Consider the following 26,265-nt stretch of genomic DNA (forward strand, 5'->3'; position numbering starts at 1 on the left):
AGAGTGCCTAGAACAGCCTGAAATTCTAACAACTCTCCAAGTTTGGGACGGTGTCCAGAAGGGTTTTCTGAGAATACGTCTCTGAGCATGAACGGAAGTCACCCTTTGAGCCCTCTGCGGGGACTTTAATGATAGGTACCATATTCAGGACAGAGTAATCTGTTTCCGTTCTGTTCTTTCCGCTGCACCCACTAGCCGGTAACCTGGTGACAAGAAAATAAAGATAGCATTCAGAGAGGTCTTAAGGCAACCTTACGCCTCCTCTTCCCATAGTAAAGATGGCGGCGCCCTGAGTGTACACTGCCTGCAACATCACTTCCGTGTTTCTCTTGTGCCTTGGTCCAAGATGGCGGACGAAGCCACTCGGCGTGTGGTGTCCGAGATCCCGGTGCTGAAGACTAACGCTGGACCCCGAGATCGAGAGTTGTGGGTGCAGCGACTGAAAGAGGAATATCAATCTCTTATCCGGGTCAGTTGTTTTTCTACAGCGGAACGCATCTCAGAGGTTGCGGATAATTAAGTGTCCTCAATAATAGGCTCCGTGTGGAAGCCGCTTCCGGTTCTTAAGTTTAGCTCTCAATTTAATAGAAATGGGACGTTTGCGGGGCTGGGGGAGTAACGAGGTTGGTGGGGAGGGGGCAGAAGATACTCCGGTTAGGAGTACTGTGAGGCCAGACCTTGTGACTAAAAGTGGCAGTTAATTTAGGGATACGCCTCCCCAGAAGGCGACGTGTCTCTCCGGTTCCAGGTGTTTGCTCTCCTGGATGTAGGAGAGGTAGGTGACCGAAAGTACTTCTTGGGGGTCCTAAGTCCCAGTCCGCATTTCTCTGCTCCCTCCTTCACGCTTCTTGAGGTAGGAAGGTACGTTAGGACTGAAAATTCAAGTAGGTGTTAGTTGCAGAGGGTTGTGGAGCTGGGCTCGTAGTTAGAAACAGGCCATCTCCTCAGCTAATCTCTCTACTGTAAAAGACAAGAAAGTTTTTGTCTTCTTTGCATTGTCTCTCTCAGCTTCAAAGACCAGTAGTTCCACTGCATGTATTCATTCACTAAAAAGACATTTATTGTGCATCTAGAACCTAGGGAGGGGATACAAAGCCAAATAAGGTGGAGCCCACTAAGGCAGACAAAAACAGATCATAGAATACAGTGTTTAGTGGAGAGAGAGACAGATATATAGAAATAAATGGCTAGGATGTTTTGAAAGCATAAGGAGAGAGACCATATCCAGCTTGGATTTGGTCAAGGAAAGCTTCCTGAAAAAGGTAATGCTTAAACTGAAAGTTAAAGAGTAAATATAAGTTAGCTTGATAAAACATAAGAGTAGGAGAAAGACATTCAAGGTAAAAGGGACAGCATGAGCAATGGTATAGAAGCTAGAAATGGCAGCTGTATGTGAAGAAACAAATAGTTCAGAGTTGTTAGAGCATCAGATGTGAGGCAGAGTGGTAGACAAGGCTAGGGTGATAGGTTTGAGCACTTGGATTTTATCTTGGAGGCATTAATAAGCCTTTAAAGATTTTAAGCTGAGGAATAGATTTGAGTTTAGCTCAATCACAGTGGCAGTAGAGAGGAAAATATAATTGACAGGGATAAAATTGAAGATAGAAGAAAAGTTAGGAAGCAGCCATTAATCCAAGCAAAAGAAAGATGTTCTAAACTAGGCAGTTGTGGTGAAGATAGGAAAGTAGGCTAGAATATTCAGAAGGTGAAATCAGCATGACATCATGGATTGGTGGAGTAAAGGATAGGGGAGGTCAAAGACGATTCCTAGGTTTGGGAATTGGGTGGATGCTGACACTACCACCAGAGATTGAGAATTCAGCAAGAGAAACAGGTCTGAAGGAATATTATAAATTCCAGGTAGAAATGCTGAGTTTGAGGTGCCTGTGAAATGAAGGTAGATATTTCAACATCTAGTTGGATACTGGAGTCTGAAGCTCTGAGGAAAGGTCAGGAATAAAGATAAAGATTTGGGAATCATCAGTCTGTGGGTGCTAGTCAAAACCAGGACTATATGAGGCTGGAAGGGAGGAAGTCACCCGAGGTAGGAGTATACCCTGAAATGAGTTGTCAGCTGAGGGCAGACACTATCAAGAGTGAGAAGAGAGCCTTGGTTGATATCTTCAAGTCTTTTGTGTTTGCTAAATTAAATGGAACACAAGCTTTCTATTCTTTGCTCTAGGCAAGCCCCCTACTTACCAGTGTAGCCTTGTCTTCAACTTTGCTTGTCAGAAAAATAAGATAAACATACTAATAGAAAGTAACCACATACTTTTCTTTTGAGGGGAGGGGGACTGCCTTTGGCATTTGGCCCTAACTCCCTCCTCAAAGACTTCATTCTCTGCTTTTAGTATGTGGAGAACAACAAGAATGCAGACAATGACTGGTTCCGACTGGAGTCCAACAAGGAAGGGACTCGGTAAGCAGACCTTCTTGGGAGGTGTGGGGTGGAAGTCTATGTGACTTAAGCAATTTGGTATCCCAGTGCCCACTGCCAGAGCTGCCCTGCCTCATATTATCTGTCTCTACTCCCACAGCTCCAGAGTTCCCCAGTTCCCATCCCATGAGTTTGCCAGGCTGCTGACCTAAGCCAAGATGTCATTTTAGTATGAGAAGAATGGGCAAATTGGACTGAGGTTTGGTCTTTGTTACAGGTGGTTTGGAAAATGCTGGTACATCCATGACCTCCTCAAATATGAGTTTGACATCGAGTTTGACGTGAGTGTGATAGAGTGGGAAATAAGAAGGTTAGTAGAAGGGGAGGTATTGGGTGATTGTTAATAAGCTAACCTTTCTTGGAGGGACCAAAGAAAACTTTTAAAATGGGAGGGGAAAGCTGAGGTTTCAAGCAAGCATAAATTACAGCCAGTCATCTCTATGTTCAGAATCCTGGTATGTACATGCTGCTGGAGGAGTTCACTGAATATTTCAGTTCAACCAAGATACATGTATGTCTAATTAGATTAGTTCCTTTTAGTCCTGATTTTCTGTTATATTAAGGCTTTATAATTCCTCCAGATTCCTGTCACATATCCTGCTACTGCTCCAGAAATTGCAGTCCCTGAACTGGATGGAAAGACAGCAAAGATGTACAGGTAGGACTGAATAGGAGATGGAAAAGGGTCAAAGAAGAACTCAGAGAAGAACTCAGGAGGGAGATTTTCCCAGGGTCTGCTGGCCTACAGGGGCACCAGCCTCCCTCTGCCAAGCATAGACAAAGTACTTAGCTGAATTCTGATCACTGATAGTCTTCTTGTGCTCCTAAGTGGTTGTTATGTTTTATGGTAAATTTTGCATGTGAATACCTTCCTCTTGTCCCTCTCATAGGGGTGGCAAAATATGCCTGACTGATCACTTCAAACCTTTGTGGGCCAGGAATGTGCCCAAGTTTGGACTAGCTCATCTCATGGCTCTGGGGGTAAGTTGGTGTATTTGGTATAAAAGGGTATAAAAGGGGGAGGGAGAAGGGGCTTAGGCCCTGAGCAGTATAAGATACTACCTTAGAGTAAACAAGAAATAGTAATGTTGTCCCTTGGGCATGTTCCCCCAGAATCTCTCTCTAGGGGGGAGCTTCTTTCAAACTCCTGACCTTGAGCAATCTGCCCCCTCTGGGCCTCCCAGAGTGCTGGGATTACAGGTGTGAGCCACCTGGGCCTACCTGGGGGAAGCTTCTGATGGAACAAAAGGCATTGACTGGATGTTAGTAATTTCACAGGGTCTCCCTTGTGTTGCAGCTGGGTCCATGGCTGGCAGTGGAAATCCCTGATCTGATTCAGAAGGGCGTGATCCAGCACAAAGAGAAATGCAACCAATGAAGGATCAAGCCACTGAGGCAGGGCAGAGGGACCTTTGATAGGCTACATTCCTATTTTCCTGTGCATCTTACTTACCTGCTTCCCTCCACACCCTCCACCATTAGTTGTTACTAAGTAGCTACAGAAGACATTGCTGGAAAGAAAAACAGCAACAACAACAACAACAACAAAATCACCCAACAGTATTGCCACTGAATTTCTAAGGCTGCACAGAGATGAGAAGGACTGGGCCTTGGAAACCAAGAGGCAATTTGTATCCTCTCCCCAGGTGGAACTATGTGAGATCCTGGAGGCATAGAGGGTAACTTAAAGTGAGTACATAGCCTTTCTGGTTTCTGGAGATAACCCAATAAAAGCTGCTTCCTCTGCTAGCCTGTGATTCTCATTGGTGGCTGTTAACAGAGGGTGAGCAGGCTAAAACCTGAGGCACATGAACAGCTATGCTACATTGGGAGGGAGGGGGGTAAATGGAGGATGCTCTGATCAGGAGCTGGGGAATGAAAGGAAATGTGACTACCCTCCTTGCTGCTGAGATCTGCCTTTGTCCTTCATTGCTGAGCCATGCTTCACCCTACTGCTTTGGCCTGAAAGGAGCTTGAAGAATGGTTTTGCAGGGCCAGCATTCCCCGCCCGCCAGGGATCCTCTCGTCCCTATGTGAAGTGCTAGATGCTTCTCCACTGGTCTGCAGGCTGGACGTAGGCTTGCAGCTTGCCACACTGGCACCCTTGCTGTCTGGGTAGGATCTATGCTGCAAGCCTGGAGCTATACTACGATTGTCAGATGTATATCCCTATGGGCCACAGGATGGGGCGACGGTACTCTATACCTGAGGGACTTGCTGTGGAGCCGTGGTTTAAAGATCACTCTGGGCAGGACTGAGAACTAGCGGTCCTAAAGTTGGCTGCGTTTCCCAGTTGCCGGCCGCGGCGCTGTGAAGGCGGGCTCACACGAGCGCTACGGGACTGGGTGGGAGGAGTTCGAGTGTGGGTGCGCAGGCGCTTTGAAAGACGGTGAAGCCGGTGGCCGGGCGGGACCAACAAAGATGGCGGCGGCCCCTGCGGCGGGAGCGATCTGGGAAACAGCTGCAGCTAAAGCTGCAGCCAGGCCCGCGGGGGGGCTGCACAGGGGCAGTAGGGGGTGGCCCTGAGCTGGGGCCTGGCCCCCAGCTGGCCTCCCCCGCCGCCTCACCGGGGGACAGGTACGGGCCGGGGCGTTATGGCATGGGGAGGTGGGGGTGCTGAGGGAAGACTGCTCCAGACCCGAGAGGGCACTCTCCACAAAGGCAGAGGCGCTGGGGGCCCGGCAGGGCCTGGGAGAACTGGGCTGGAGGGACAGCATCCGCGGACCGCTGGGAATACGCCGTCGGATCCCGTAGCCAATCAGCGGCTTCGGCCTTTCTGCCCTCAAGGGGGGCGGATCCGGCTAAAGCCCTGCTGTGGTGGAAGTGCAGAGATTAGGGGTCAAGGAGTTATTTGTCCTACATCCCCGACCACTGTTCCCTGAGCCCTCCAACACTATGTCGGAGCTCGGAGGTGGGGGAGGGAATGGATCACAAGTCACCCATTTAGGCTGCTTCATTTGCAGCCCGGAGGGGTAGGGATGTGAGGATGGAATGCTGTCTTTGGGGCTATTATCCTAGCATTCACACTGCCATTTGACCAGAGGTCCTAAGTGACCCAGGGCGAATCCCACTTGACTAGCCAGGTATGGGGGCCCTTGCTATGAGCTTATAAAGATAGCCAAGACAAGAATTATAACTGGTTTTTCAATAAAGGTGTATTCTGTAGGGAGGAAGTGGGAGGATACATATAAAGGGTTGCTATCATTCATTCGTTTGCTCAACAGATATTAAGTAGTTACTTGTGCCAAACACTATGCTGGGTACTAGGATACAGTGGCTGATTTGATAGACCTGGTTCCTGCCCTCAGTGCATGTAAAAGCTAGTATGGTAGCTTAGGTTCCCATCTCCCTCCTTACTCAAATGTTGATGCTCTCTTTTCCTCCCAGGTCCAGCCTGTGGTATCCACAATGCCCCAGGCCTCTGAGCACCGCCTGGGCCGGACGCGAGAGCCACCTGTTACTGTCCAGCCCCGAGTGGGATCCAAGCTACCATTTGCTCCCAGGGCCCGCAGCAAGGAGCGCCGCAACCCAGCCCCTGGGCCAAACCCCATGTTACGACCTCTGCCTCCCCGGCCAGGTCCCCCTGATGAACGGCTCAAGAAACTGGAGCTGGGACGGGGACGGACCTCAGGCCCTCGTCCCAGAGGCCCCCTTCGGGCAGATCATGGGGTTCCCCTGCCTGGCTCACCACCCCCAGCTGTGGCTCTGCCTCTCCCATCCAGGAGCAACTTAGCCCGGTCCAAGTCTGTGAGCAGTGGGGACTTGCGTCCAATGGGGATTGCCTTGGGAGGGCCCCGTGGCACTGGAGAGCTGGGGGCTGCACTGAGCCGCTTGGCCCTCAGGCCTGAGCCACCCACCTTGAGACGTAGCACCTCTCTCCGCCGCCTGGGGGGCTTTCCTGGACCTCCCACCTTGCTCACCATACGGACAGAGCCCCCTACTTCCCATGGCTCCTTCCACGTGATATCTGCCCGGTCCTCTGAGCCTTTCTACTCTGATGACAAGATGGTGAGGACTTGCCAGGACTTGCCAGGCTTCCATGCCCATGTTCCTGTATGCTTTCTTGCCATCCTATGGCTTTCCTCTCCCCCTTTTCTCCAGGTTCCTTTCTTAAGCCCTCATCACTGCAGTTTGGACTCTCTCCTCTCTCTTACTTAAGTACCCTTGAGTCTCCTAGACCCTTTTCTGGATTGTCTGTGACTCTCTAGCACGGTGTGCCCTTTTGGCCCCCAGGGAATTAGCCCAACTATTTAGAATTCTTCTTTGGATCCCCAGGCTCTTCCTTTCCCTTGCTGCACCTTCTCTCCTAGGACTCTGCCTAGGTCTAATTAATCTCTGGAGCTGAAGAGGGGCGGGTTCAGAACATCTGAGCTAATGTGGTTGCCCATTTCCTGAGCTAAGTGAGCTAGGTTGATTGCAGTTGGAGCCAGCCGGAGAGGGTGCAGGAAGAGGCCACGGGGGCAGGAGGGGGCTTTGGGGGCAGCAGGGTGGGGGTGGGGAGCAGCTGGGCAACCATGCCAGTGCTTGGGGAGTTGCCCCAGGAGCTGCAACGTCGACTAGCTTGGCAGAGGAGTAAGTGGGGAACATGTGGGACAGCCATGGCTGAGTCCGTGGTACACTCAGCTGTGATGGGCTTACTGCTCATGACCAGTGAGGTAGGGAGACCAGAATACCCAGTGAGGGGAAGAGGGTAGAGTTTGAGGGTGAAGCACATATGGGGTGGGGGAGGCAGTGGGCAGCATGCTGTTGAAAGGTTAAAGTGCCCATATAAAGAGATATATGGGAACTTCCTGATTATACTCTGACCTTCCAGGCTCATCACACACTGCTTCTGGGTTCTGGTCATGTTGGCCTCCGAAATCTGGGAAACACGGTGAGAGCCATTCTCCTGTCCTTCTTTTCTAAAAGGAATATGAAACGTTGCTGGGGGCGGAGAGAACCTGCAGGCTTGGGGAAAGTGTGTAGAAAGAGTAGACTGAAGCTTTTCTAAGGCTTCCTGAACACTGGTCTGGAGAGATAAACACCAGTGTCCCTACTGCTCCTCAGTGCTTCCTGAATGCTGTGCTACAGTGTTTGAGCAGCACTCGACCTCTTCGGGACTTTTGTCTGAGAAGGGACTTTCGGCAAGAAGTGCCTGGAGGAGGCCGAGCTCAAGAACTCACTGAAGGTGGGCTAACAACTTCTGCTCCCTCCATTCAAGTCCCTTTTTCCCCAACTCCTTGGAGGTCCATCTGTCAGTGCTGGTGGCCCCCAACCCTTAAATGTGGCAGTTGTATCCGTTTTTTCCAGTGCCTACTTTCCTAGAGGTGGTTTTCTACCCTCTGAGCCACCTCTTGTATGCCTCTTCTAGACATTAACCTTTGTTTCCCTTACCTACCCCACTCCAACAGCCTTTGCAGATGTGATTGGTGCCCTCTGGCACCCCGACTCCTGCGAAGCTGTGAATCCTACTCGATTCCGAGCTGTCTTCCAGAAATATGTTCCCTCCTTCTCTGGATACAGGTGGGAGAGCTAGAGGGCATGGGATTTCTCAGGGGTTGGTTCTGGGAGTAGGGTCAAGCAAGGGCCCCCGCAGCATTGTTTTGAGCCTTGAGGTATTCTTCATCCAGGAAGTGGGGACCAATATCCAGGTAGGGGGTAGTGTCTGTGGACAAGGAAAGGTCAGTTACCCATACTCTCTGTCTGGCTGTAGCCAGCAGGATGCCCAAGAGTTCCTGAAGCTCCTTATGGAACGGCTACACCTTGAAATCAACCGACGAGGCCGGCGGGCTCCACCAATCCTTGCCAACGGCCCAGCTCCTGCTCCACCTCGCCGAGGAGGGGCTCTGCTAGAAGAACCTGAGTTAAGGTAAGGGTTGCTCCCCCTACCTCCTCTCCCAAGTAGTGTGTCAGCAGCATTTATACTTCACAGAACTGAGCTAGTTAAGATTGAGGATGTAGGGTCCAGGGAAACACTTTAGTGTAGAAAATGGTTTGAGAAGCAGTGTGGAAGTAGAAGGAAGGAAAGGAGGAGGAGGAGGGAGGCTAAGGGGAGCAGATGGAGGCAGAATTTGACAGTACAAAGATTCCCCAGAATCCTCATGCTCTATTCTACGGATGTCACCAAATCGAGGGAAGAGGGGATAATTAATTCACAGGTGAAGGAAGATAGCATCTTCTTCCCTTGTGTATATTCCTTTCTTTTCCCCTCACCTTATATTTCCCCAGAAAGTTCCCTAAAACATTATTCTTTTGACTTTTCATTTTAATTTAGGGAAAGAGCTGGGGTGTGGGTGGGGTACAGGGCTCTATGGATCATTTCAGTGGGTAGTGGAGGTGCCTGGTGTTCCTGCTGTCTCATGGGTGCTTCCCACTTCCCCTGATCTGTGGTAGTGATGATGACCGAGCCAACCTAATGTGGAAGCGTTACCTGGAGCGAGAGGACAGCAAGATTGTGGGTATGGAATGGAGCAAAAGAATGAAGGAAAATTAGTGCATGTGGGGGGGAGGGGTATAGGCTTTCGAGAAAAAAGTTGATACTCTCAAGGGGTTTGGGAATAGGACTGAATGATAAAAACATGAAATAGTATGAAGTTTGTTGGGATTGTTGGTAGTGAGACAGGAAGGGTCAGGCCAAGGGGTGGGAAGAGATGGAAATCCAAGAAATCAGCCATGCAACAATGACTTTTTTTCTCCTGCTCCTTTGCTTCTGTCTAGACCTGTTTGTGGGCCAGTTGAAAAGTTGTCTCAAGTGCCAGGCCTGTGGGTATCGCTCCACGACCTTCGAGGTTTTTTGTGACCTGTCCCTGCCCATCCCCAAGGTGGGATTCCAGAGTATTCCAGGGGTGGATGGAACATGGGTTCTGCGACCCAACCCTACCCACCCCCAGAGTGTGGGAGGGAACCCTGTGGGTCTGGAGCAGAACTGAAGCCTAGATTGATTGAGAATAGTTGGAAAAGGAAATTCTGAACATACTGACCCTTCTTTTCTCTTTCCCCCCAGAAAGGATTTGCTGGGGGCAAGGTTTCTCTGCGGGATTGTTTCAGCCTTTTCACCAAGGAAGAAGAGCTAGAATCCGAGAATGCCCCAGTATGTGGGAGTTCACAAGGGATATAGTAAGGGCAGGAAAGCTGGGGAAACTCCATATGGATAAAAGGGGTTGCGTGATGCCTTAGGATGAGAAATAATATTTCTGTCTGGGTTTGTGTTGGAGTCTCAGATATGTCCTAGTACTCCTAGGGCAAAGGGGAATGGCCCAAAGGGGAGTGGCCCCAGAAGTAATGGGGAGAATACTATCTAATAAATTTGTATGTGGATCAGAGTGTCAGAAAAGTCCATTGTGGTGAGGAGCACATAAACCTAACACTATTTGGTATTTATTCAGGTGTGTGATCGATGTCGGCAGAAAACACGAAGTACCAAAAAGTTGACAGTGCAAAGATTCCCCCGAATCCTCGTGCTCCATATCCTAATCCTCAAATTCTTACCTCTCTTAGGATAGCTCCCATAAATATTCTTTCCTCACTTTCCATGTTTGCAAAGGCTGGCCACTTGAAAATTGAATTTTCCTTAGGAAAGGTCTGCCACCCCACCTTTCCCCACACTGCTCCCAGTGTGTGTTGAGGGAGGGGAGAGGACAGCCTTCAGGACTAAAGTCTCCTTCAGAGGTCCTCTGCCTCCCAAATGCTCCTTAACTAGGGCTTAGATCTGAATCGCTTTTCCGCCTCCCGAGGCTCCATCAAGAAAAGTTCAGTAGGTGTAGACTTCCCGCTGCAGCGACTGAGCCTAGGAGACTTTGCCAGTGACAAAGCCGGTGAGTCTGGTGGGGAAGGTCCTAAGGAGCCCTGGGATGGGGGCGGGGGTGTGGGCGGGGCACAGCTCTAATTGTAGAACCTAATCATCTCTAACTTCACAGGAAGCCCTGTATACCAGCTGTATGCCCTTTGCAACCACTCTGGCAGTGTCCACTATGGCCACTACACAGCCCTGTGCCGGTGCCAGACTGGCTGGCATGTCTACAATGACTCTCGGTGAGAACAGCCTCCTATTCAACTCCTACCCCATTCCCACCGCAGCCCTTCCCTTCAGTAAAGCCCCAGGAGAGCAGAGTGTCAGGTATAAGGAGAGGTGGAGGCTCTCCTGATCTCTTCCTAGATGCTCTGAGGTTGAGTCTTGTGGGGAGGAGGGAATACACAGGAATGACCACAACCCTTTCCCCATCTCCCTTCTTCCTAGTGTCTCCCCTGTCAGTGAAAACCAGGTGGCATCCAGTGAGGGCTACGTGCTGTTCTACCAACTGATGCAGGAACCACCCCGGTGCCTGTGACACCCCCTTTAAACCTTGGCACCTGTGAAACCCTTTCAACACCCTTAATCCCCAGGCTCCCCATTTACCTCAGAGACGTCTATTTTTGTGTCTTTTTAATCGGGGAGGGGGGAGGGGTGGTTGTAGCTCCCATTATTTTTTTTATTAAAAAGTACCCTTCCACCTGGAAGCTCCCTTGTCTCCCAGTCTCATGTATAGAGCTCACCAGGCCCCTGCCCATGTACAGCCCCACACCCTCTGCAATCTCACTTTTTGTGAATAAATTTATTAAGAAAAAGTGATGTGTTTATTTGTATTTATGCTTAGGGGGTGATGACTTAGAGCTGGGCTGGAGTCTTTCTGGGACCCAGTTTCCTTTCTGAACAGGTGGGGGCGCTCTTAGAGCAAGGGGGAAGGTTTCCAGGATGGTGCTGCATCCGGACATGTGCGCCCTAACAGTGAAGGTTTAGTACTGGGAGGAAAGAGAGGAAGGCAAATTTGAGATTTGAGTTCAGGCACTGGGGCGACGGGGTTTTGCCGACGACGGGGGCTGCCCCTCGAGAGCAAGACACCCAAGAACCCCTGTTGACAAACACTGGATACGTTGCCGGGCGGCCCTAGCTCCCGTAGGCCCTGTCTGTTGCTAACCAAGGAGCTGTTTATGGAGCCGCTTCCCAGCGGACCGGCCTCCAGTGTCACTATTTACTCTCCCTACAACCAAAGCTCCTGGGGCCCTCCCTCCAGGGTTCTCACCCTTGCCGGGCCTGGGAAGCTTGAGCTGGGGAATGCTAACTCCAGGATTACGCTCTCGCAGCCTCGGCCCTAGGGAGGGCAGCACCATCTACGACCGCTTACTCCTACTTGGCACTGAAGCGGTTAACCTGCAGTCCTACAGAACAGCTTTTGACCGCGCCTTCCCTCCGCCTGGCAGAGTCACTGCCCCTGCCAGTTCAGTGTTTTCATTGGTGAACGTGATCCGGGGCCTTCCAAGACCCACCAATCCAGAAGCAGGAAGGATACGGACATGCGCATGCCGCGAGAATAGAATGGACGGAAAGTCGGAGCGACCGAAAGGGTTAGGGGCAGGAGAAGCGGGTTTGAAGCGCTTGTTGGCCTACTGAGGAATGGGGAGGCCAAACGCCTCAGAAGTGCCGCAGCCAGCCTGCCGCCTGAGCCCTGCGGGGGCAGATAGTGTGGGTGTGCCCCTTATCTGCACCCAGCGAAGTGCCTGTGGAGTGAGGTCTTAGCAACTAAACCTTTTTCTTCCACATTTTCTCTCATTTCTTCCTACCTCTCGTGGGTGAGTCCTGGCCCCTGGGCAGGGACCTCACTGTTCCACTAGTCCATCCGCGCGCACTGCCTAAGTTTCCCCTAAAGCAGTGAGCAGCCGGGCGTGGAACACAGAACCAGCCGGGCTTCTGGAGCGCAGGGTGTCCCCCGGTCTGCCTGTCCATACCGTCCCCTTTCCCCCACGTTTCCCAATGAGCCGGACCGTGGTCGTGCTGGGCGGAGGCATCAGCGGCTTGGCTGCCAGTTACCACCTGAGCCGGGCCCCTTACCCCCCTAAGGTGAGTTTCCCACCAGTGACGGAGGGAGCCTCATTTAATACTCTTCTCCCATTCCCATTGAAAGCGGGATGGATCGTGGCTCCCAAATACGCCACCTCTTCTTCCCCTGACCTCTCGCCCGAGGCTACAGATGGTGCTGCAGTGTCTCCTCCCTTTTGTCGCCAGGTGGTTCTGGTGGAGGGCAGCGAGCGTCTGGGAGGCTGGATTCGCTCAGTCCGAGGGAGCGATGGTGCTATTTTTGAACTTGGACCTCGGGGAATTAGGCCCGCGGGAGCCTTGGGAGCCCGAACTTTGCTCATGGTGAGAGGCTTGTGGAATGTCTAGGAGAGGTTGTGGAGAGGGGGCTTTCACTAGGGGATAGAGTTTAGGGGAGGAAGTATATTTTGGTGGGTCAGACCTTTCCTTAGTTTCTCCTCTTCCTGAGGGCTCATGGAGAGTAGGTTTCTGAACTTGGCTTGGACTCAGAAGTGTTGCCCGTCCGGGGAGACCATCCAGCGGCCCAGAACAGGTTCCTGTATGTAGGCGGTGTTCTGCATGCCTTACCCACTGGTCTCAGGTAACACCATCACCTCCTTACTGCACGTTTCTACTTTGCCATCATCCTCACATCTTTTCCATTTTCCTCCCCTTGTCAGCCCTTTCAGCAAAAGGGGGCCAAATGAATGGAAATGACCCCCTGGATCTGGAGAGGTAAATCGGAAATTCCCTCCTCACTATGCCTTCCTCCATGCAGGGGGCTCCTCCGCCCTTCACCCCCCTTCTCCAAACCACTGTTTTGGGCTGGGCTGAGGGATCTGACCAAGCCCCGGGGCAAAGAGCCTGATGAGACTGTGCACAGTTTTGCCCAGCGCCGCCTTGGACCTGAGGTGACACTGCTCAAAGGCCCCAAACATCCTCCTGAACCAGCTTCAAAGCCCTCTACTTAAACCTTCCACCTAGGGGCTCTTCTGTATCATTTGTAGATACTCTTGTCTTCATTGCCTCTTCCATAATTCCCAAAACTCAGTATTGGGGGTGAATGCCTTCACTTTCTTCTCATCTTCCTGTTAAAGTGGGAATGCCCCCAAAACCAAATTCTACCCACCCCCATTCTCTATCAAGCAGGGGCAGTAGAAATCGGTGCAGCTTATTCCTTGGCCTCTCAGTCCCTGTTTTACCCTTAAGGTGGCGTCTCTAGCCATGGACAGTCTCTGCCGTGGAGTGTTTGCAGGCAACAGCCGTGAGCTCAGCATCAGGTCCTGCTTTCCCAGTCTCTTTCAAGCTGAGCAAACCCATCGTTCCATATTACTGGGGATGCTGCTGGGAGCAGGTGAGGAGGGGATTGGTTCAAAGGTGAAGATCTTAAGGACTACCAAAGTGAGGGACTTGGGGCAAGGGGTGCTTTTTTTCTCTCTGTTTTTGAGACAGGGTCTTGCTCTGTTACCCTGAGTAGAATGCAGTGGCATCATCATAGCTCACCGCAACCTCAAACTCCTGTGCTCAAGTGATCATCCTGCCTCAGCCTCCCAGTAGCTGGGACTATAGGCCCACACCACCACACACAGCTAATTTTTTCTATTTTTAGTAGAGATGGGGTCTTGCTCTTGCTCAGGCTGGTCTCGAACTCCTGAGCTCAAGCAATCCTCCTGCCTCAGTTTCCCAGAGTGCTGGGGGCCTAAGGGGTGCTATTTTGATGATTCTTCTTTTCTTTTAAATTTTATTTCACTTTTTTTCTTTAAGATTTTTATACACTCAAAAATCATGGCTTGTTGATGATTCTTCTTTTCCTCCTCTGCAGGGCAGAGCCCACAGCTGGACTCAGCACTCATTCGCCAGGCCCAGGCTGAGCGCTGGAGCCAGTGGTCACTCCGTGGAGGTCTAGAGATGTTACCCCAGGCCCTTGAAACCCACCTGACTAGTAGGGGGGTCATTGTTCTCAAAGGCCATCCAGTCTCTGGGCTCAGTCTCCAGGCAGAAGGGCGCTGGAAGGTAGGAGAGTCCAATGAACCTGTCATTGTTTCTGTATTTGTCTAAGTGGCTTAACCATGCCAGGGCTGATAGGACTGGAGTTACTCATTGTTTTCCTGTTATAGAAGCTATTTAGACATGGGCTACCCCAGGGTCCTAGGCCTTATTTGTGGATCTTCTTCAAAGACCCCTTTGATACAAATCTGTGGATAGAAGTAGCGCTTACAAGTGGCTCAGGGATAGGGGAAAGAACCACCCAGCTTCACTGAATATTTCAGAGCAGCCACACTGACTTCTGTGTGACCTGCTTCCTAGAGTATATAGAAGAGTAATTTTTGTGCAGTCTACATAGTCACCCAGTCTCTCCTGCCACTTGGGTGCCTGGGAAACTGAGACTGAAGCAGCAAGTCTCACTTTATCCATAAAATTCTCTTTATCTGTGTCTCTCATGTTTTCATCCTCTCAGGTGTCTCTAGGGGACAGCAGTCTGGAGGCTGACCACGTTATTAGTGCCATTCCAGCTTCAGGTAATGGAGTAGCCACCTTCCTCAACCAGTGTGAGGCAATAGCAATACCTCCCCGGGCCAGCAGGACCACATTATGCCCCTGAACTGGTCATCCCTATAGCAGTCTAATCCCAAAGAGGATTGATGAAATTGCAGCATCAATGCCTCCTGAATCAGGCCTCTGCCTGATCTCTTCCAGTGCTCAGCAAGCTGCTCCCTGCTGAGGCTGCTCCTGTGGCTTGTGCCCTGAGTGCCATCACTGCTGTGTCTGTAGCTGTGGTGAATCTGCAGTACCGAGGAGCTCGTCTGCCTGTCCAGGTATGATACAGAGGGGAAGAGGAGACATGGGCTTAGCTGGAGCTCTTCCCTCCTGACCTGTGGATTTCCTTTTCCCCAGGGATTTGGACATTTGGTGCCATCCTCAGAAGACCCAGGCATCCTGGGAATTGTGTATGACTCAGTTGCTTTCCCTGAGCAGAATGGGAGCTCCTCTGACCTCAGAGTGACTGTGAGAGGAGGAAACAACTTAGTGGGGTTTCCAAAGGGCTCCTCTGTGCCCCAGTATAGGCAAAGCCAAGACTGGTTGGTGTTATATTCCCTCCCTAGGTAATGATGGGAGGTTCCTGGTTACAGACACTGGAGGCCAGTGGCTGTGTCTTATCTCAGGAGCTGTTCCAACACCAGGCACAGAAAGCAGCTGCCACACAATTAGGACTGAAGGAGCCACCAAGTTACTGCTTGGTCCATCTACACAAGGTGAGTTGGGGTAAACTCCCCTCAGCTCTTCACTGAAAGCCTTGAAGGCAAGGACTGGTATATTTGTCATTGTATGTCAAGGCCTGGGACATCAATAATAAACTATTCCTTGCATCCTCTCCTTTCTCCCCAGAACTGCATCCCCCAGTATACACTAGGTCACTGGCAAAAACTGGGTAAGTTGGGAAAGCAGCTGGGTGGAGGAAGGTCAAGGAAATCAGACCCCCAGCTATAACAGTCCTTTCATCTTTTCCTTCCAGAGTCAGCTAGGCAGTTCCTGGCTGCTCAAAGGTTGCCTTTAACTCTGGCTGGAGCCTCATATGAGGGGGTTGCTGTTAATGATTGTATAGAGAGTGGGCGCCAGGCAGCAGTCAGTGTCCTGGGCACAGAACCTCAAAGCTGATCTCCAACTCTCAATCATGAAAATAAAAATTGCTGGAGCTTGGCTTGGTCTGGCTGTTCTGTCACCTATGGGCATAAGAGTGGAGGGGAGTAAAGAGAGACAAAGTGTGGCCGGGCGCGGTGGCTCACGCCTGTAATCCTAGCGTTCTGGGAGGCCGAGGCAGGCGGATTGCTCAAGGTCAGGAATTCGAAACCAGCCTGAGCAAGAGTGAGACCCCGTCTCTACTATAAATAGAAAGAAATTAATTGGGTAACTAATATATATAGAAAAAATTAGCCAGGCATGGTGGTGCATGCCTGTAGTTCCAGCTACTCAGGAGGCTGAGGCAGAAAGATTGGCTGGGCCCAGGAGTTTGAGGTTGCCGTGAGCTAGGCTAACGCCATAGCACTCACTCTAGCCTGGGCAACAAAGCTAGACTCTGTCTCAAAAAAAAAAAAAAAAAAAAAAAAAAAGACAAAGTGTGCCTGGGATGCAGAAAGCAGGAGCAGAGGCAAGACGACAAAGTCCTTTATTAGAAAATATATCAAAATCCTACCCCCCTGAGCCAGGACCAGAGAGGGAGCTACTCCAGCACTGGCAGAAAGTACCCAGGGAGGGGCTTCCTTCACCAAACAACTTCCCAGGAGAAGTCAGATCACTCTTCTCTCCATGGAAGAAGAAGGGGCTTGGGGTCCAGCCCGTCACATAAAATCATGACATCAAGGATTCACAGTCATAAGCCCTGCAGGAGACCCTAGAAAGAGGGACCCCCCAGGTCTAGAGGAGCCCAGCTCCAGTCCAGCAGTGAGGAGAGGCCCCTGCCCCCCCAGTATAGCACTAGAGTTCAGTTCCCCCCACATCCCTCTAAGAGCAGTGAGGAGCTGGGGAGTGGGGACAATACAACCCCTCAAATTCAGTTTCATGATTAAGGTGGGCAGGAAGGAGGAGTCAGCGTGAACCACGGAGGGCTGTGTGGTTGGCAGTAGGTGGAGGGCCAGGCCTGGCTGGGGGCCGCCGCTGCAGCATCTCTTGACGGAAGGCCTGGGAAGAACCGGGTGGGTAACGGGGACCAGAGGGAGCCCGGGGACCCCGAGGGTCAGTCCCAATGTCTGCCGTGACGTTGGTATAAAGAGGACCCAGCTCTCGAGCCAGCAATCGGTATGTCAGTGAGTTCATCCCATCTTGTGTCCAGGAATTCTGGGTACGGACCAGGAGGTCAAATCTGAGGGTTAGAGGTTGGAGACTGAGACCCAGAAAGGAATAGCCAGGAATTTAGGGACCTTTAGGAGTTTCCTGGCTAGGGGAACAAAACCCTGAGGATCCAGTAACGATTTGCAGGCAGTCCTTCCTTCCTACCTGTGGGGATTTTCCTCATTGCCCTTATCTCCTCGGTGTTTCACCATCTTGTAGTGTCCCACAGATGTGGGGGGGCGAGAGATCTTCATCCCAGCCAGGCGCACCCTATGAGAAAAAGGAGGGAATCTTGGAGGATCCAGAGTCAAGGAAAGGGGTTCACAGGTGAACAAGAAGAGCTAAGGCCAGAAAGTAAGGGATTGCATGTTTCCATACACAAAGAACAATTATTACTAGTTAGGCAAAAAACGTGCCAAGTACCAGGGAGGGAGGGAGGTGGAGCCAAAGAGAAAGACAGAAATGGCTAAAGAGAATGTGAAAGCTGGATATATCCAAATCCCCAGGGCCCAGTGCCAGCACCCTGGGGCCTTTAAACAATTGGCAGAAGGCTGGGCGCGGTGGCTCATGCCTGTAATCCTAGCACTCTGGGAGGCCGAGGCAGGCAGATTGCTCAAGGTCAGGAGTTCGAAATCAGCCTGAGCAAGAGTGAGACCCTGTTTCTACTATAAATAGAAAGAAATTAATTGGCCAACTAAAATATATAGAAAAAATTAGCCGGGCATGGTGGTGCATGCCTGTAGTCCCAGCTACTCGGGAGGCTGGGGCAGCAAGATTGCTTCAGCCCAGGAGTTTGAGGTTGCTGTGAACTAGGCTGACACCACGGCACTGTAGCCTGGACAACAAAGTGAGACTCTGTCTCAAAAAAAAACAAAACAAAAAAACAATTGGCAGGGGTAGGTTTGTGCCTCCTCCCTTTGCTTCCTAAATGGCTCCCAGGAGCTGCCCTTGCAGTCTGGGAAGGACAAGGGAGATAGGATATTTTGTCAAAAGGATAAGACTGGGAGTTGCAGCCCAAAGCTCAGCGATTCTTATTTAGAATAGTGGCTGAGCTCCCCCAATTTCTCTCTCCCTGCTCCTGTGTTAAGAAAAGGGTAGAACCAGGTACTGAGGACTTTGAAAGAAATAAACCCCAACTCTGATACCCACAAACATGGAATAAAGATGGCTTGGGAAGGAATTGCAAGATGTACATTTAGAATTTGCTGGGTGCTTTACACACATACAGAGGATGAGAATTCACATAGTAATGTCATCCCAGAGGACACAAGGGGGATGGGAGGAAATTGGTCCAGCATACCAAGCCCAAATACTCACACCAGACATGAAATTGGGTCAGCTGAGGCTGAAGGTCAGAATGTTTCTCATGCTAAAACATATCTGGCATCATGCCAATGGCATAGATCTTTCTTTCTTTTTTTTTTTTTTTTTTTAACATAAAGTGATTCTGGGCTACATGGAGTGGAGCCCCTTCCCCATCCCCACAGGAAGTAGTCTTGATGCGACCCTAGCAGAAGATGGGACTAAACCATCTCTAGGCCCCTTTCCAGCTCTAGGATCCCATGATACTATTTCCTATTGGTCTATCTCCTTTCCTAGGAATATAACTAACCAGATCTAGGAGACTGAAGGATGACTGAATAGGCAGTAGCGTGCAGAGCCTGACTTGGTATACTGAAAAGATTAAAGGAAAGGAATGGGCTCAGTGCAGGACCAGGGAGCTAAAGTTAGTGTTGAAGTCTATGGCAATGGATGGTCTTAGAAGACAAGGTTCCAGGCTGGGGTGGGGAGGGAGGTGGTAGCAGGAAGTCTGACCTGGTAGCAATGTCGTCATCCTCACCACCCCAGCCCCAGTATTCATTGGGGAAGCCATTCATCTTCAGGTACTGGTCAGGAGTGAGCGCTGAGACCCCTCCAAAGTACTGGGGGTACGGGAGGCTAGGGAGAGAAAGATCTTTGCATTCCACAAGTCTTCTGGGGAGACATCCCCAGCCACAAGCCCCCTGGCTCTCCTTTCACTGGATGGTGGGTTTCCCTCCTTCCCAGCATCCTTCCATGCCCTGTACCTGTATCCAAACTTGTTCATGGCAACAGCAACGTGGCGGGGTCCCCGAGGGTCACACACATACAGATTGTGGTCATTTTCTGGCAAGAGGTCCACATCATGCAAGAACAGGCAGTCCCACTCTTCATCACGCAGAGCCTCCCGCACCCCTACATTCAGCAGCTTTGCCCTGTTAAATGTTCCATTTCCAGCCTGGAAGATAATGGAGGCAGACCAGACTACATTTATAGGTAGCATGGAGAAGAGAGGGCTAAAGGATAAAAGTGAAAAGAAGTAAATCAAAGTGTGATGCAGGTCAAAGAAAATGAAGAGAAAAACAAACTGCCTTTTTTGTTTTTTCATTTAGTCATTCAAGTTTTTCTTGCATATCAGTGCCTGATACTTACATGTTCCTGTTTAGCATTTAATCCTGACAACCAACAACCATGTGAAACAGATAGCACATTAGTTATCTAATATCTGCCTCATTTTGGAGGGTTAAGTATCTTGCCCTCTATTTGTTACATGTCACACATGTAACAAATGGCAGAACTAGAATTTTAGTTTAGAATTCTAGAACTAGAATTTTAGAAATGTGTGCAATTCCAAATTTGCACAAGCCACTCAACAAAGGAAAAATCATGGAAGAGTATGACAGTGGAATACCCTAAACAGAATGAGAAGAATGGGACTAACAAGTTTGGAAGAACAGGGCCAGGTGCTTCTTCACATTCAACAGTCTGGCCTTCTTAAAATTACTCTACGGACCCATCAGTTGAGACTGGAATGGCATTTGCTTGAAGCTTCCATATAAGAAAGAGTGAGGTGGGGATTGCGGGTACCTGGTGGATGACATAGATGCCATAAGCAAGCTGCTGGCGCTGTAAGAAGGGGTGCAGGTGGTAGAGCAGCAAGCGCAGGTGGTGCTCCCGGGCACGATGGGGCACAATGATGGCTGTTCGAGAGCGTGGCTCACATCCTGCAGGGCGGTATCGGCCCCCTGGTTCCACCCGGGGATTCCTCTCCACAATCTCTGCCAGTGATGGCACTGGGCTAAAGGATACTGACACAGGACCCACTGTTGGAAAGGAATGGCAAGTTCAGGGATCAGAGGGGCAAAGAAAAACGAATGAACACCATGGCCTAGGAATACCTCCGACCCTTGCAGTCTGGTTCTGGGACTCAGTCCCCCAAGGGCTCAACCAGAAATCTCACAAGCCTTGGGGTCCCCATCATTGGGACAGCTCTACAAAGCCTGGAAGGTGCAGGCTCCTTACCTAGCCTACTTTTTTATTTTAGAGTACCATAATCTCCTCCTGTCTCACAAGGTTGGAAGCTATAGTTGGGGGATGGAGAGAACAGGACTTCCAGCTAATTAAACCAGGGCTCATCTACAAGGAAAACAATTCCTAACCTGGGGCAGGAAAAGCCCATAAATGGGCAGGCAATGAAAAGTTGTGGCCCAACCCAAGAGCCTAGTCTAAATTCCAAATTCAGAGTCTATCTCAACCTCAGCCCAACTTCAGGGTACATTATTCTCCTCTTCTGAGTCCCACTCCATGCCTTCCCAAGCCTCCCTGCCCTACTACTTTGTCCTTTCCTTCACCTTCTTTCTCCTGCACTCACCTAAGAGAGGAGATCTTTCTGGACAGTAAGGCAGACCTTGAGGAGCTGGAGGACCCCCTGGGGCAACAGGGGCCCCAGGCAGATGACTGAGGTTACTGTAGACATCACGGGGATGAGAATAGTCAAATGTCGGCCCCTGATCTCGGCCAAATAGGGCACTGAGGCTTCGGAAGCCCCCCAGTGACAGATACATCATGACAGCCAGCTGGGAGCCCACAAGCAGGGCCAACGTGCAGGGCCGCTCCAGCAGCCTCCGCAACATCCTGGGGTGAGGTCTGGGGAGGGAGAGAGGGGGGTTCTGGGGGTAGGCAGGAAGAGAGCGAGCAGCAGGTAGGGATGAAGGTAGTGCCAGGGGTAAAGAAGAAAAACAGGCAGAGAACAAAGTCACAGAAGGGAGCACACAGGTGTACAGTTGCGCTAGGAAGCAAAATAGAATGTAACCACTAGCAGCCCTACCACCTGTCACTTCAGCCCAAGTTCCACTCTCCTCCACCTCCCCCCAAACCACACCCGCCATCTACTCTCAAGTCCCCACCCCCAAGAATGCTTACATCATTCAAGTCCCATGTTCATTTCAGTAGAGTCTCTGGAGAACCCCTCTTCCAATTTTAGAGGAAAAGAGACAGACTCACCTAGGCTCAAGCTGTCTTCTTCGGGATCATGGGGGCTTCAGGGGGTCCCGGGGGGACAGAGATGTGAGGCATTATCTAAAATTGGAAATGTCACATAGGACAGAGAAAAGTTCAATCCAGCACTCCAGCAGCGAATCTGGGACCAGCTGGAACAGAAGTGGTAAAGGATAACTAACTACCTGCACAGAGATCAGGATCAGGGGGAAGCCAGTTTCCCAGCAGGGGAAATGAAGGAAAGTGGTTGGAGAGAAAAGAGGAGGAGCAGCAGATGCTAAGTCCCTGGCCTCTCTCTCAGGCTACCCAGGCGTGATAGTGTCAGATTTCTATTTAAACCCCCTTACCCCCACTCCAACAGGACGAACTTGTTTGAGTGGGGACAGGTCCGCTAATGTAGACATTGTATTCTCCCAGATCGAGAGCCTGTTCAAAGGGTGAGACAGTCATGACAGGACCGTGGAGTGGCCTCAGGAGTACCCAGGCTGAAGTAGGAAACAGTCTCCTTCAGTTCCTCACGTGCCTGGGAGCTAGCTCCGCAAGTGCAGGGAGTGTGACCACCTGGGAGCTGCAAGCTAACAGCCGCGGAGCGCGGCGGGGAGAAGGGTGGGGGTGGCGTCCTCTACCTTTCCTACCTTTCCCCAGTCCTAGCGGGGGTGGGGAAGAGGATTACTGCTGAAGTGAGAAGCGCAGAGAGGGGGCTGGAGCACAGACGGTCGGGGGTACCTGGGCAGGCTCACCTGGAGGGGTGTGGTCCTGGTACGCTGTGCAGGAGGTTAAAACCCAGTTCTTTCGAAGCACGCCCATTCCGTCCCAATCTCTTCTTGCGTTTGCCCTACCTTGCAATATGAGCCCGCCCGGCCCCCGTCCCTACTTCCACCTGGGACCCCGTCACTGCTCAAGCTTGTCTCCAGGCGTTACCCAAACTTCTCGCCCTTCCGACCGCCCGAACCTTTCTTCCGGGCCTCTCTCTGCATCATCCCTGGCCCACATACCTGGTCTTTTGCTGCCCGTCGTCACCGCCACCCCGGCAGCCGGGCAAGCATCGCTGTCGCCATCTTGGAAGCGGGCGCGGGGGGCGGGGCCTCGGGCGGAGCCGCCCAGGCCGGCCGAGCGCAGGGTCCCAGCGCCGCCCCCGGCCGGCCGGGGTCCGCTGCGGCGTAGGCTGGAGGCCGGAAGGGACACGACCCCGCGGGCAGCGGGCGCGGGGGCTCATCCCCACCTCGCAGACTGCTAGCGGGGTTCCATTTCCCACCCCTCAGATTTGTAAAAGCAGCAGCTCAAGCTCTTCTTTTTCCTCAGGGCCGAGACTTACCAAGAGGCCAGTGGGACAGCTTCTGGGGCGTCCGGTGACCTCACTGTCACCCCGGGGTAAGCTGAGCCCCTCTCCCAGCGTGTCAGCGGCGCCCCCTGCAGCCCAGTGCCATTTAGTATCGAAACTGTTTCTCGCGCAGGCCAGAGCGTTGCAGACCGCTCTACCGCATTTTTGTATTCCCATGGTATATCCCGCAGGCCTCGAAATAGAAATGGTTAGTTAATAAAACAATGAAGGAGGGGAAGGCAGCGTCTGCTTTAATGTAAAAATCTGTTTTCTCATATATGCAGTATGTTGATCTTGGGGCTTCCACTATCCCCGGACATACCGCGCTTCTTAGAAGCAGATGTTCACGCTCAGGAAACAGTAAGAGACTTGAATAACTCACAGAATCTGCCTCAAAAAGCTCATGGTCTTCTGTGCGTGTATTGGGGGAGGGAGAGATGTAAACAATACAGCATGATAAATATGCTAGCCCAGAAATGGCACCTCGTTCACACGTGGAGATTCCAGAAAGGCTTTCCAGAAGTGATGGCTAGTGAGAAAACCTGAAGGACCCGTCTATAGCATATCCTTCTGCTTTAAAGATTCTGTTTTTTTTTTTGTTGTTTTTTTTTTGAGACAGAGTCTCACTTTGTTGCCCAGGCTAGAGTGAGTGCCGTGGCATTAGCCTAGCTCACAGCAACCTCAATCTCCGGGGCTCAGCGATCCTACTGCCTCAGCCTCCCGAGTAGCTGGGACTACAGGCATGTGCCACCATGCCCGGCTAATTTTTTGTATATATATTTTTAGTTGGTCAATTAATTTATTTCTATTTTTGGTAGAGACAGGGGGGGGGGTCTCGCTCAGGCTGGTTTCGAACTCCTGACCTTGAGCAATCCACCCGCCTCGGCCTCCCAAAGTGCTAGGGTTACAGGCGTGAGCCACCACGCCCAGCCTAAAGATTCTGTTTTCATGGGACTTATTTCACAACTCAGTGTGGGTAACTGATCCGTATGCAAATTCTGTGCTGTCTGGTGGAGATTCAGTTAACCTACTACTTCCCATATTGTGGGGGGAAAAACAGTTTTTGCCTCCATTTTCATAATCATTTCTGTATTCTTTTTGGTTTTTTTTTTTTCCTGTGCCAGGACAGCATATATTTAACTGTTCTATTCTTATCTGTCAAATAAATTAGTTTATTGAGGCAACAGTTAACTTTCAATTTGAATCTAGTTTCTGAGCTAAGAAAGGAATATCCTGAGCTGAGAGAACCAAAAGGAGAGACAGGGAGGTAACTGCCACTTTGGGCCCTACTCCATCTGCTGGGGCCTTGCTCCTCTCATGGTGCAACATTGCATGGAGGGGAACCTGCCAGGCTCTCCACTTACTAGGTGACCTTGGTAAGTCATCTGGCCTCTCTGGACCTCAGTTTTCTTGGCTATAAAATGGGCAAATACCCATCCTTTAGCGTTAAAGAAAAATAGTGGTGCCAGGCCAGTTGCCGTGGCTCATGCCTGTAATCCTGGCACTCTGGGAGGCCGAGGCCGGCGGATCCTTTGAGCTCAGGAGTTGGAGAACAACCTGAGCAAGAGGGAGACCCTGTCTCTACCAAAAATAGAAAAAATTAGCCAGGCATGGTGGTGCATGCCTGTAGTCCCAGCTACTCGGGAGGCTGAGGCAGAAGGATCACTTGAGCCCAAGAATTTGAGGTTGCTGTGAGCTAGGCCGATGCCACGGCACTCTAGCTCAGGCAACAGAGTGAGACTCTGTCTCAAAAAAAATAGTGGTGCCAGGAACTTAGTAAAAGCTCAATAAACAGAGCCATTATCACTATATTCCTGGGTCAAAGTTTCCCTGGATCCAAATGGTTGTTCAGGCTCCTTGGAACCAATAACCTCCCCCAATCTTCCTCTCAATCTCTGGATGAGAAGTAGAGGGGATAGAGAGGAGGAAGAGCAAGAGAGAAAGCCCCTAAAGCAGGAGGAGCGGGCAAGGAGAAGAGGGCCCAGAGCAGAACCCGGGTTTTGGGGTGGAGGGTTGAGTCCAAGATGAGGTGGGGTGGAGGTCGAGGGCCGGGGTCTAGGCCTGGGGTCCAGGCCTGGGACGGGAGAAGTCTGGGCTGGCACCTAAGCAGCCGCCCACAGTCCAGGCCACGTGGTCCCCCTCAAGTCCCCTCAGGCAAAGTGCCGCCTGGCTGCAGCGAGTGGAGGCTTTCCGGTCCCACCCAACGGGCAATGCCCAGTTACTGTGCCCGTCGGGGCTGATGGTGCAGGTGAACCTCCTGAAGGGGCCGATGACCTGGTGGTTCCTCCACGACTTGATGTTCTCTGCCAGCAGGAGCTCCAAGCGGCCATGGCTGTGCCGTGTCAGTGCCTCAGCAGCATCCTCATACACCAGCAAGAAAAAGTGCCCACTTCTGTATTGCTGCTCTGTAAATGTGTCTGTTCTCTAGATTTTCTCTTGTACCAGTTTCAACATCTCCCAGTTCCTTCATGAGTTAAATAAAATCAACATGTGTTCATTTTTATATGGCTATTGACAAAGACTCTCTCCTTAACCAAACTTTAAATAGGCTCCTCTGGGCCCTCTTTGTGACTAGGTCTTGTCCTTGGGCCCTGTGTGGGGCCTGCCTAGCCAGTTTTAGCCAGGATCCTGCCAAGTAAGTTTAAGGGGAATCCCCACCCCCGCATCCTTGATATCTGATCATCCTCACCTGCCTTCAGCAACAATCCTGTTAAATCGGTTTAGCAAGAATCCCGCTTTAGGCCGGGCCTGTAATCCTAGCATTCTGGAAGGCCGAGGCGGGCAGATTGCTTGAGGTCAGGAGTTCAAAACCAGCCTGAGCAAGAGCGGAAAACCCCGTCTCTACTATAAATAGAAAGAAATTAGTTGGCCAACTAATATATATATATATACACAAAAAATTAGCCGGGCATGGTGGCACATGCCTGTAGTCCCAGCTACTCTGGAGGCTGAGGCAGTAGGATTGCCTGAGCCCAGGAGTTTGAGGTTGCTGTGAGCTAGACTGACGCCACGGCACTCACTCTAGCCTGGGCAACAAAGTGAGACTCTGTCTCAAAAAAAAAAAAAAAATCCCCCTTTTGTGTAATTTTCCATCCATCCACTGACTCCCTCATTCTGCTCATTGATTATGTTTTTTTTCTTTTTTTAACCCAAAAGTCACTGTGCAAACTGAGTTATTGACTGTTAATCCTTACTTGTCCTTGCTGTATTGGAATTTGACCCCAATCTCTCTGTCTCCATTTTTGGGATAGACTTTTCACCTAATACGATAGTCCTGAATAAAGTCTTCCTTACTGTTTTAACAAGTGTCAGAATAATTTTTTTCTTTAACAGTAGGAGAGTCATAATTTTACCTTTTCTGAAAATTATCTTTTTTTATTATCTTTATTATCTTTGTTGCCCAGGCTACAGTGAGTGCCGTGGCATCAGCCTAGCTCACAGCAACCTCAAACTCCTGGGCTCAAGCAATCCTCCTGCCTCAGCCTCCTGAGTAGCTGGGACTGCAGGCATGCGCCACCATGCCCGGCTAATTTTTTCTATATATATTAGTTGGCCAATTAACTTATTTCTATTTAT

The 26,265-nt window shown here is 50.8% G+C and overlaps 4 protein-coding genes and 1 long non-coding RNA gene across 15 annotated transcripts; 4 read left to right on the plus strand and 1 right to left on the minus strand.

The window, feature by feature from the left end:
* The first annotated feature begins 276 nt into the window (after positions 1–276).
* Positions 277–4,186, plus strand: UFC1 (ubiquitin-fold modifier conjugating enzyme 1). Its single transcript, XM_012768570.2, has 6 exons — positions 277–469; positions 2,352–2,419; positions 2,655–2,718; positions 3,019–3,095; positions 3,328–3,418; positions 3,735–4,186. Exons 1-6 carry the CDS (start codon positions 347–349, stop codon positions 3,813–3,815), a joined length of 504 nt encoding a protein of 167 aa, XP_012624024.1. The 5' UTR covers positions 277–346; the 3' UTR covers positions 3,816–4,186.
* A 651-nt stretch (positions 4,187–4,837) lies between these two features.
* USP21 (ubiquitin specific peptidase 21) lies at positions 4,838–11,020 on the plus strand. 2 transcript variants are annotated; one of them, XM_012768538.3, is made up of 13 exons: positions 4,838–5,014; positions 5,825–6,445; positions 7,251–7,310; positions 7,484–7,604; positions 7,828–7,939; positions 8,130–8,285; positions 8,810–8,874; positions 9,134–9,237; positions 9,420–9,506; positions 9,802–9,880; positions 10,123–10,230; positions 10,333–10,447; positions 10,653–11,020. In XM_012768538.3, the coding sequence occupies exons 2-13, from the start codon at positions 5,846–5,848 to the stop codon at positions 10,741–10,743; spliced, it is 1,698 nt and encodes a 565-aa protein (XP_012623992.1). In that variant the 5' UTR covers positions 4,838–5,014; positions 5,825–5,845; the 3' UTR covers positions 10,744–11,020. The 2 variants fall into 2 exon arrangements, with proteins under 2 accessions (XP_012623992.1, XP_075856424.1); XM_076000309.1 differs by lacking the exons at positions 4,838–5,014; positions 5,825–6,445 and adding an exon at positions 7,011–7,092.
* Positions 11,021–11,622: 602 nt separating this feature from the next.
* Positions 11,623–15,944, plus strand: PPOX (protoporphyrinogen oxidase). Of its 6 annotated transcripts, XM_076000314.1 has the most exons (13): positions 12,012–12,022; positions 12,209–12,290; positions 12,456–12,590; positions 12,731–12,846; positions 13,024–13,156; positions 13,455–13,599; positions 14,068–14,258; positions 14,704–14,764; positions 14,943–15,061; positions 15,141–15,251; positions 15,350–15,499; positions 15,633–15,675; positions 15,760–15,944. In XM_076000314.1, the coding sequence occupies exons 3-13, from the start codon at positions 12,588–12,590 to the stop codon at positions 15,900–15,902; spliced, it is 1,215 nt and encodes a 404-aa protein (XP_075856429.1). In that variant the 5' UTR covers positions 12,012–12,022; positions 12,209–12,290; positions 12,456–12,587; the 3' UTR covers positions 15,903–15,944. The 6 variants fall into 6 exon arrangements, with proteins under 6 accessions (XP_075856425.1, XP_012623995.2, XP_075856426.1 ...); XM_012768541.3 differs by having other exon boundaries at positions 11,665–12,290; XM_076000311.1 differs by lacking the exons at positions 12,456–12,590; positions 12,731–12,846; positions 13,024–13,156 and adding an exon at positions 12,926–12,980 and having other exon boundaries at positions 11,670–12,022.
* A 449-nt stretch (positions 15,945–16,393) lies between these two features.
* Positions 16,394–22,486, minus strand: B4GALT3 (beta-1,4-galactosyltransferase 3). 5 transcript variants are annotated; one of them, XM_012768548.3, is made up of 8 exons: positions 22,364–22,486; positions 21,375–21,449; positions 20,743–21,017; positions 19,959–20,194; positions 19,139–19,329; positions 18,888–19,010; positions 17,238–17,342; positions 16,394–16,922 (listed from the first exon to the last, which is right to left on the minus strand). In XM_012768548.3, exons 3-8 carry the CDS (start codon positions 21,002–21,004, stop codon positions 16,601–16,603), a joined length of 1,239 nt encoding a protein of 412 aa, XP_012624002.1. In that variant the 5' UTR covers positions 21,005–21,017; positions 21,375–21,449; positions 22,364–22,486; the 3' UTR covers positions 16,394–16,600. The 5 variants fall into 5 exon arrangements, with proteins under 5 accessions (XP_012624002.1, XP_012623998.1, XP_012624005.1 ...); XM_012768544.3 differs by having other exon boundaries at positions 20,743–21,040; XM_012768551.3 differs by lacking the exon at positions 22,364–22,486 and adding an exon at positions 22,109–22,269.
* Positions 22,487–22,653: 167 nt separating this feature from the next.
* LOC105873547 (uncharacterized) lies at positions 22,654–25,192 on the plus strand. Its single transcript, XR_001155104.2, has 2 exons — positions 22,654–22,739; positions 25,003–25,192. It is a non-coding gene; the product is annotated as an uncharacterized LOC105873547 (long non-coding RNA).
* Positions 25,193–26,265: the final 1,073 nt, after the last annotated feature.

This window comes from Microcebus murinus, chromosome 2 (assembly GCF_040939455.1).
Source record: "Microcebus murinus isolate Inina chromosome 2, M.murinus_Inina_mat1.0, whole genome shotgun sequence".
Classification (NCBI taxonomy): domain Eukaryota; kingdom Metazoa; phylum Chordata; class Mammalia; order Primates; family Cheirogaleidae; genus Microcebus; species Microcebus murinus.

Excerpts from the sequence above, each read along its gene's own strand:
- USP21 (XM_012768538.3), top strand. The coding sequence starts at position 5,846 with ATGCCCCAGGCCTCTGAGCACCGCCTGGGCCGGACGCGAGAGCCACCT. Across the intron at positions 6,446-7,250 it reads TCTACTCTGATGACAAGATG|GCTCATCACACACTGCTTCT; the intron begins GTGAGGACTTGC and ends CTGACCTTCCAG. Across the intron at positions 7,605-7,827 it reads AGCTCAAGAACTCACTGAAG|CCTTTGCAGATGTGATTGGT; the intron begins GTGGGCTAACAA and ends CCACTCCAACAG.
- PPOX (XM_012768541.3), top strand. The coding sequence starts at position 12,204 with ATGAGCCGGACCGTGGTCGTGCTGGGCGGAGGCATCAGCGGCTTGGCT. Across the intron at positions 14,259-14,703 it reads AGGCAGAAGGGCGCTGGAAG|GTGTCTCTAGGGGACAGCAG; the intron begins GTAGGAGAGTCC and ends TCATCCTCTCAG. Across the intron at positions 15,062-15,140 it reads GAGCTCGTCTGCCTGTCCAG|GGATTTGGACATTTGGTGCC; the intron begins GTATGATACAGA and ends CCTTTTCCCCAG.
- UFC1 (XM_012768570.2), top strand. The coding sequence starts at position 347 with ATGGCGGACGAAGCCACTCGGCGTGTGGTGTCCGAGATCCCGGTGCTG. Across the intron at positions 2,420-2,654 it reads TCCAACAAGGAAGGGACTCG|GTGGTTTGGAAAATGCTGGT; the intron begins GTAAGCAGACCT and ends TCTTTGTTACAG. Across the intron at positions 2,719-3,018 it reads AGTTTGACATCGAGTTTGAC|ATTCCTGTCACATATCCTGC; the intron begins GTGAGTGTGATA and ends TAATTCCTCCAG.
- B4GALT3 (XM_012768548.3), bottom strand. The coding sequence starts at position 21,004 with ATGTTGCGGAGGCTGCTGGAGCGGCCCTGCACGTTGGCCCTGCTTGTG. Across the intron at positions 19,330-19,958 it reads GCATCTATGTCATCCACCAG|GCTGGAAATGGAACATTTAA; the intron begins GTACCCGCAATC and ends ATTATCTTCCAG. Across the intron at positions 17,343-18,887 it reads GATGACGACATTGCTACCAG|GGTGCGCCTGGCTGGGATGA; the intron begins GTCAGACTTCCT and ends TTTTTCTCATAG.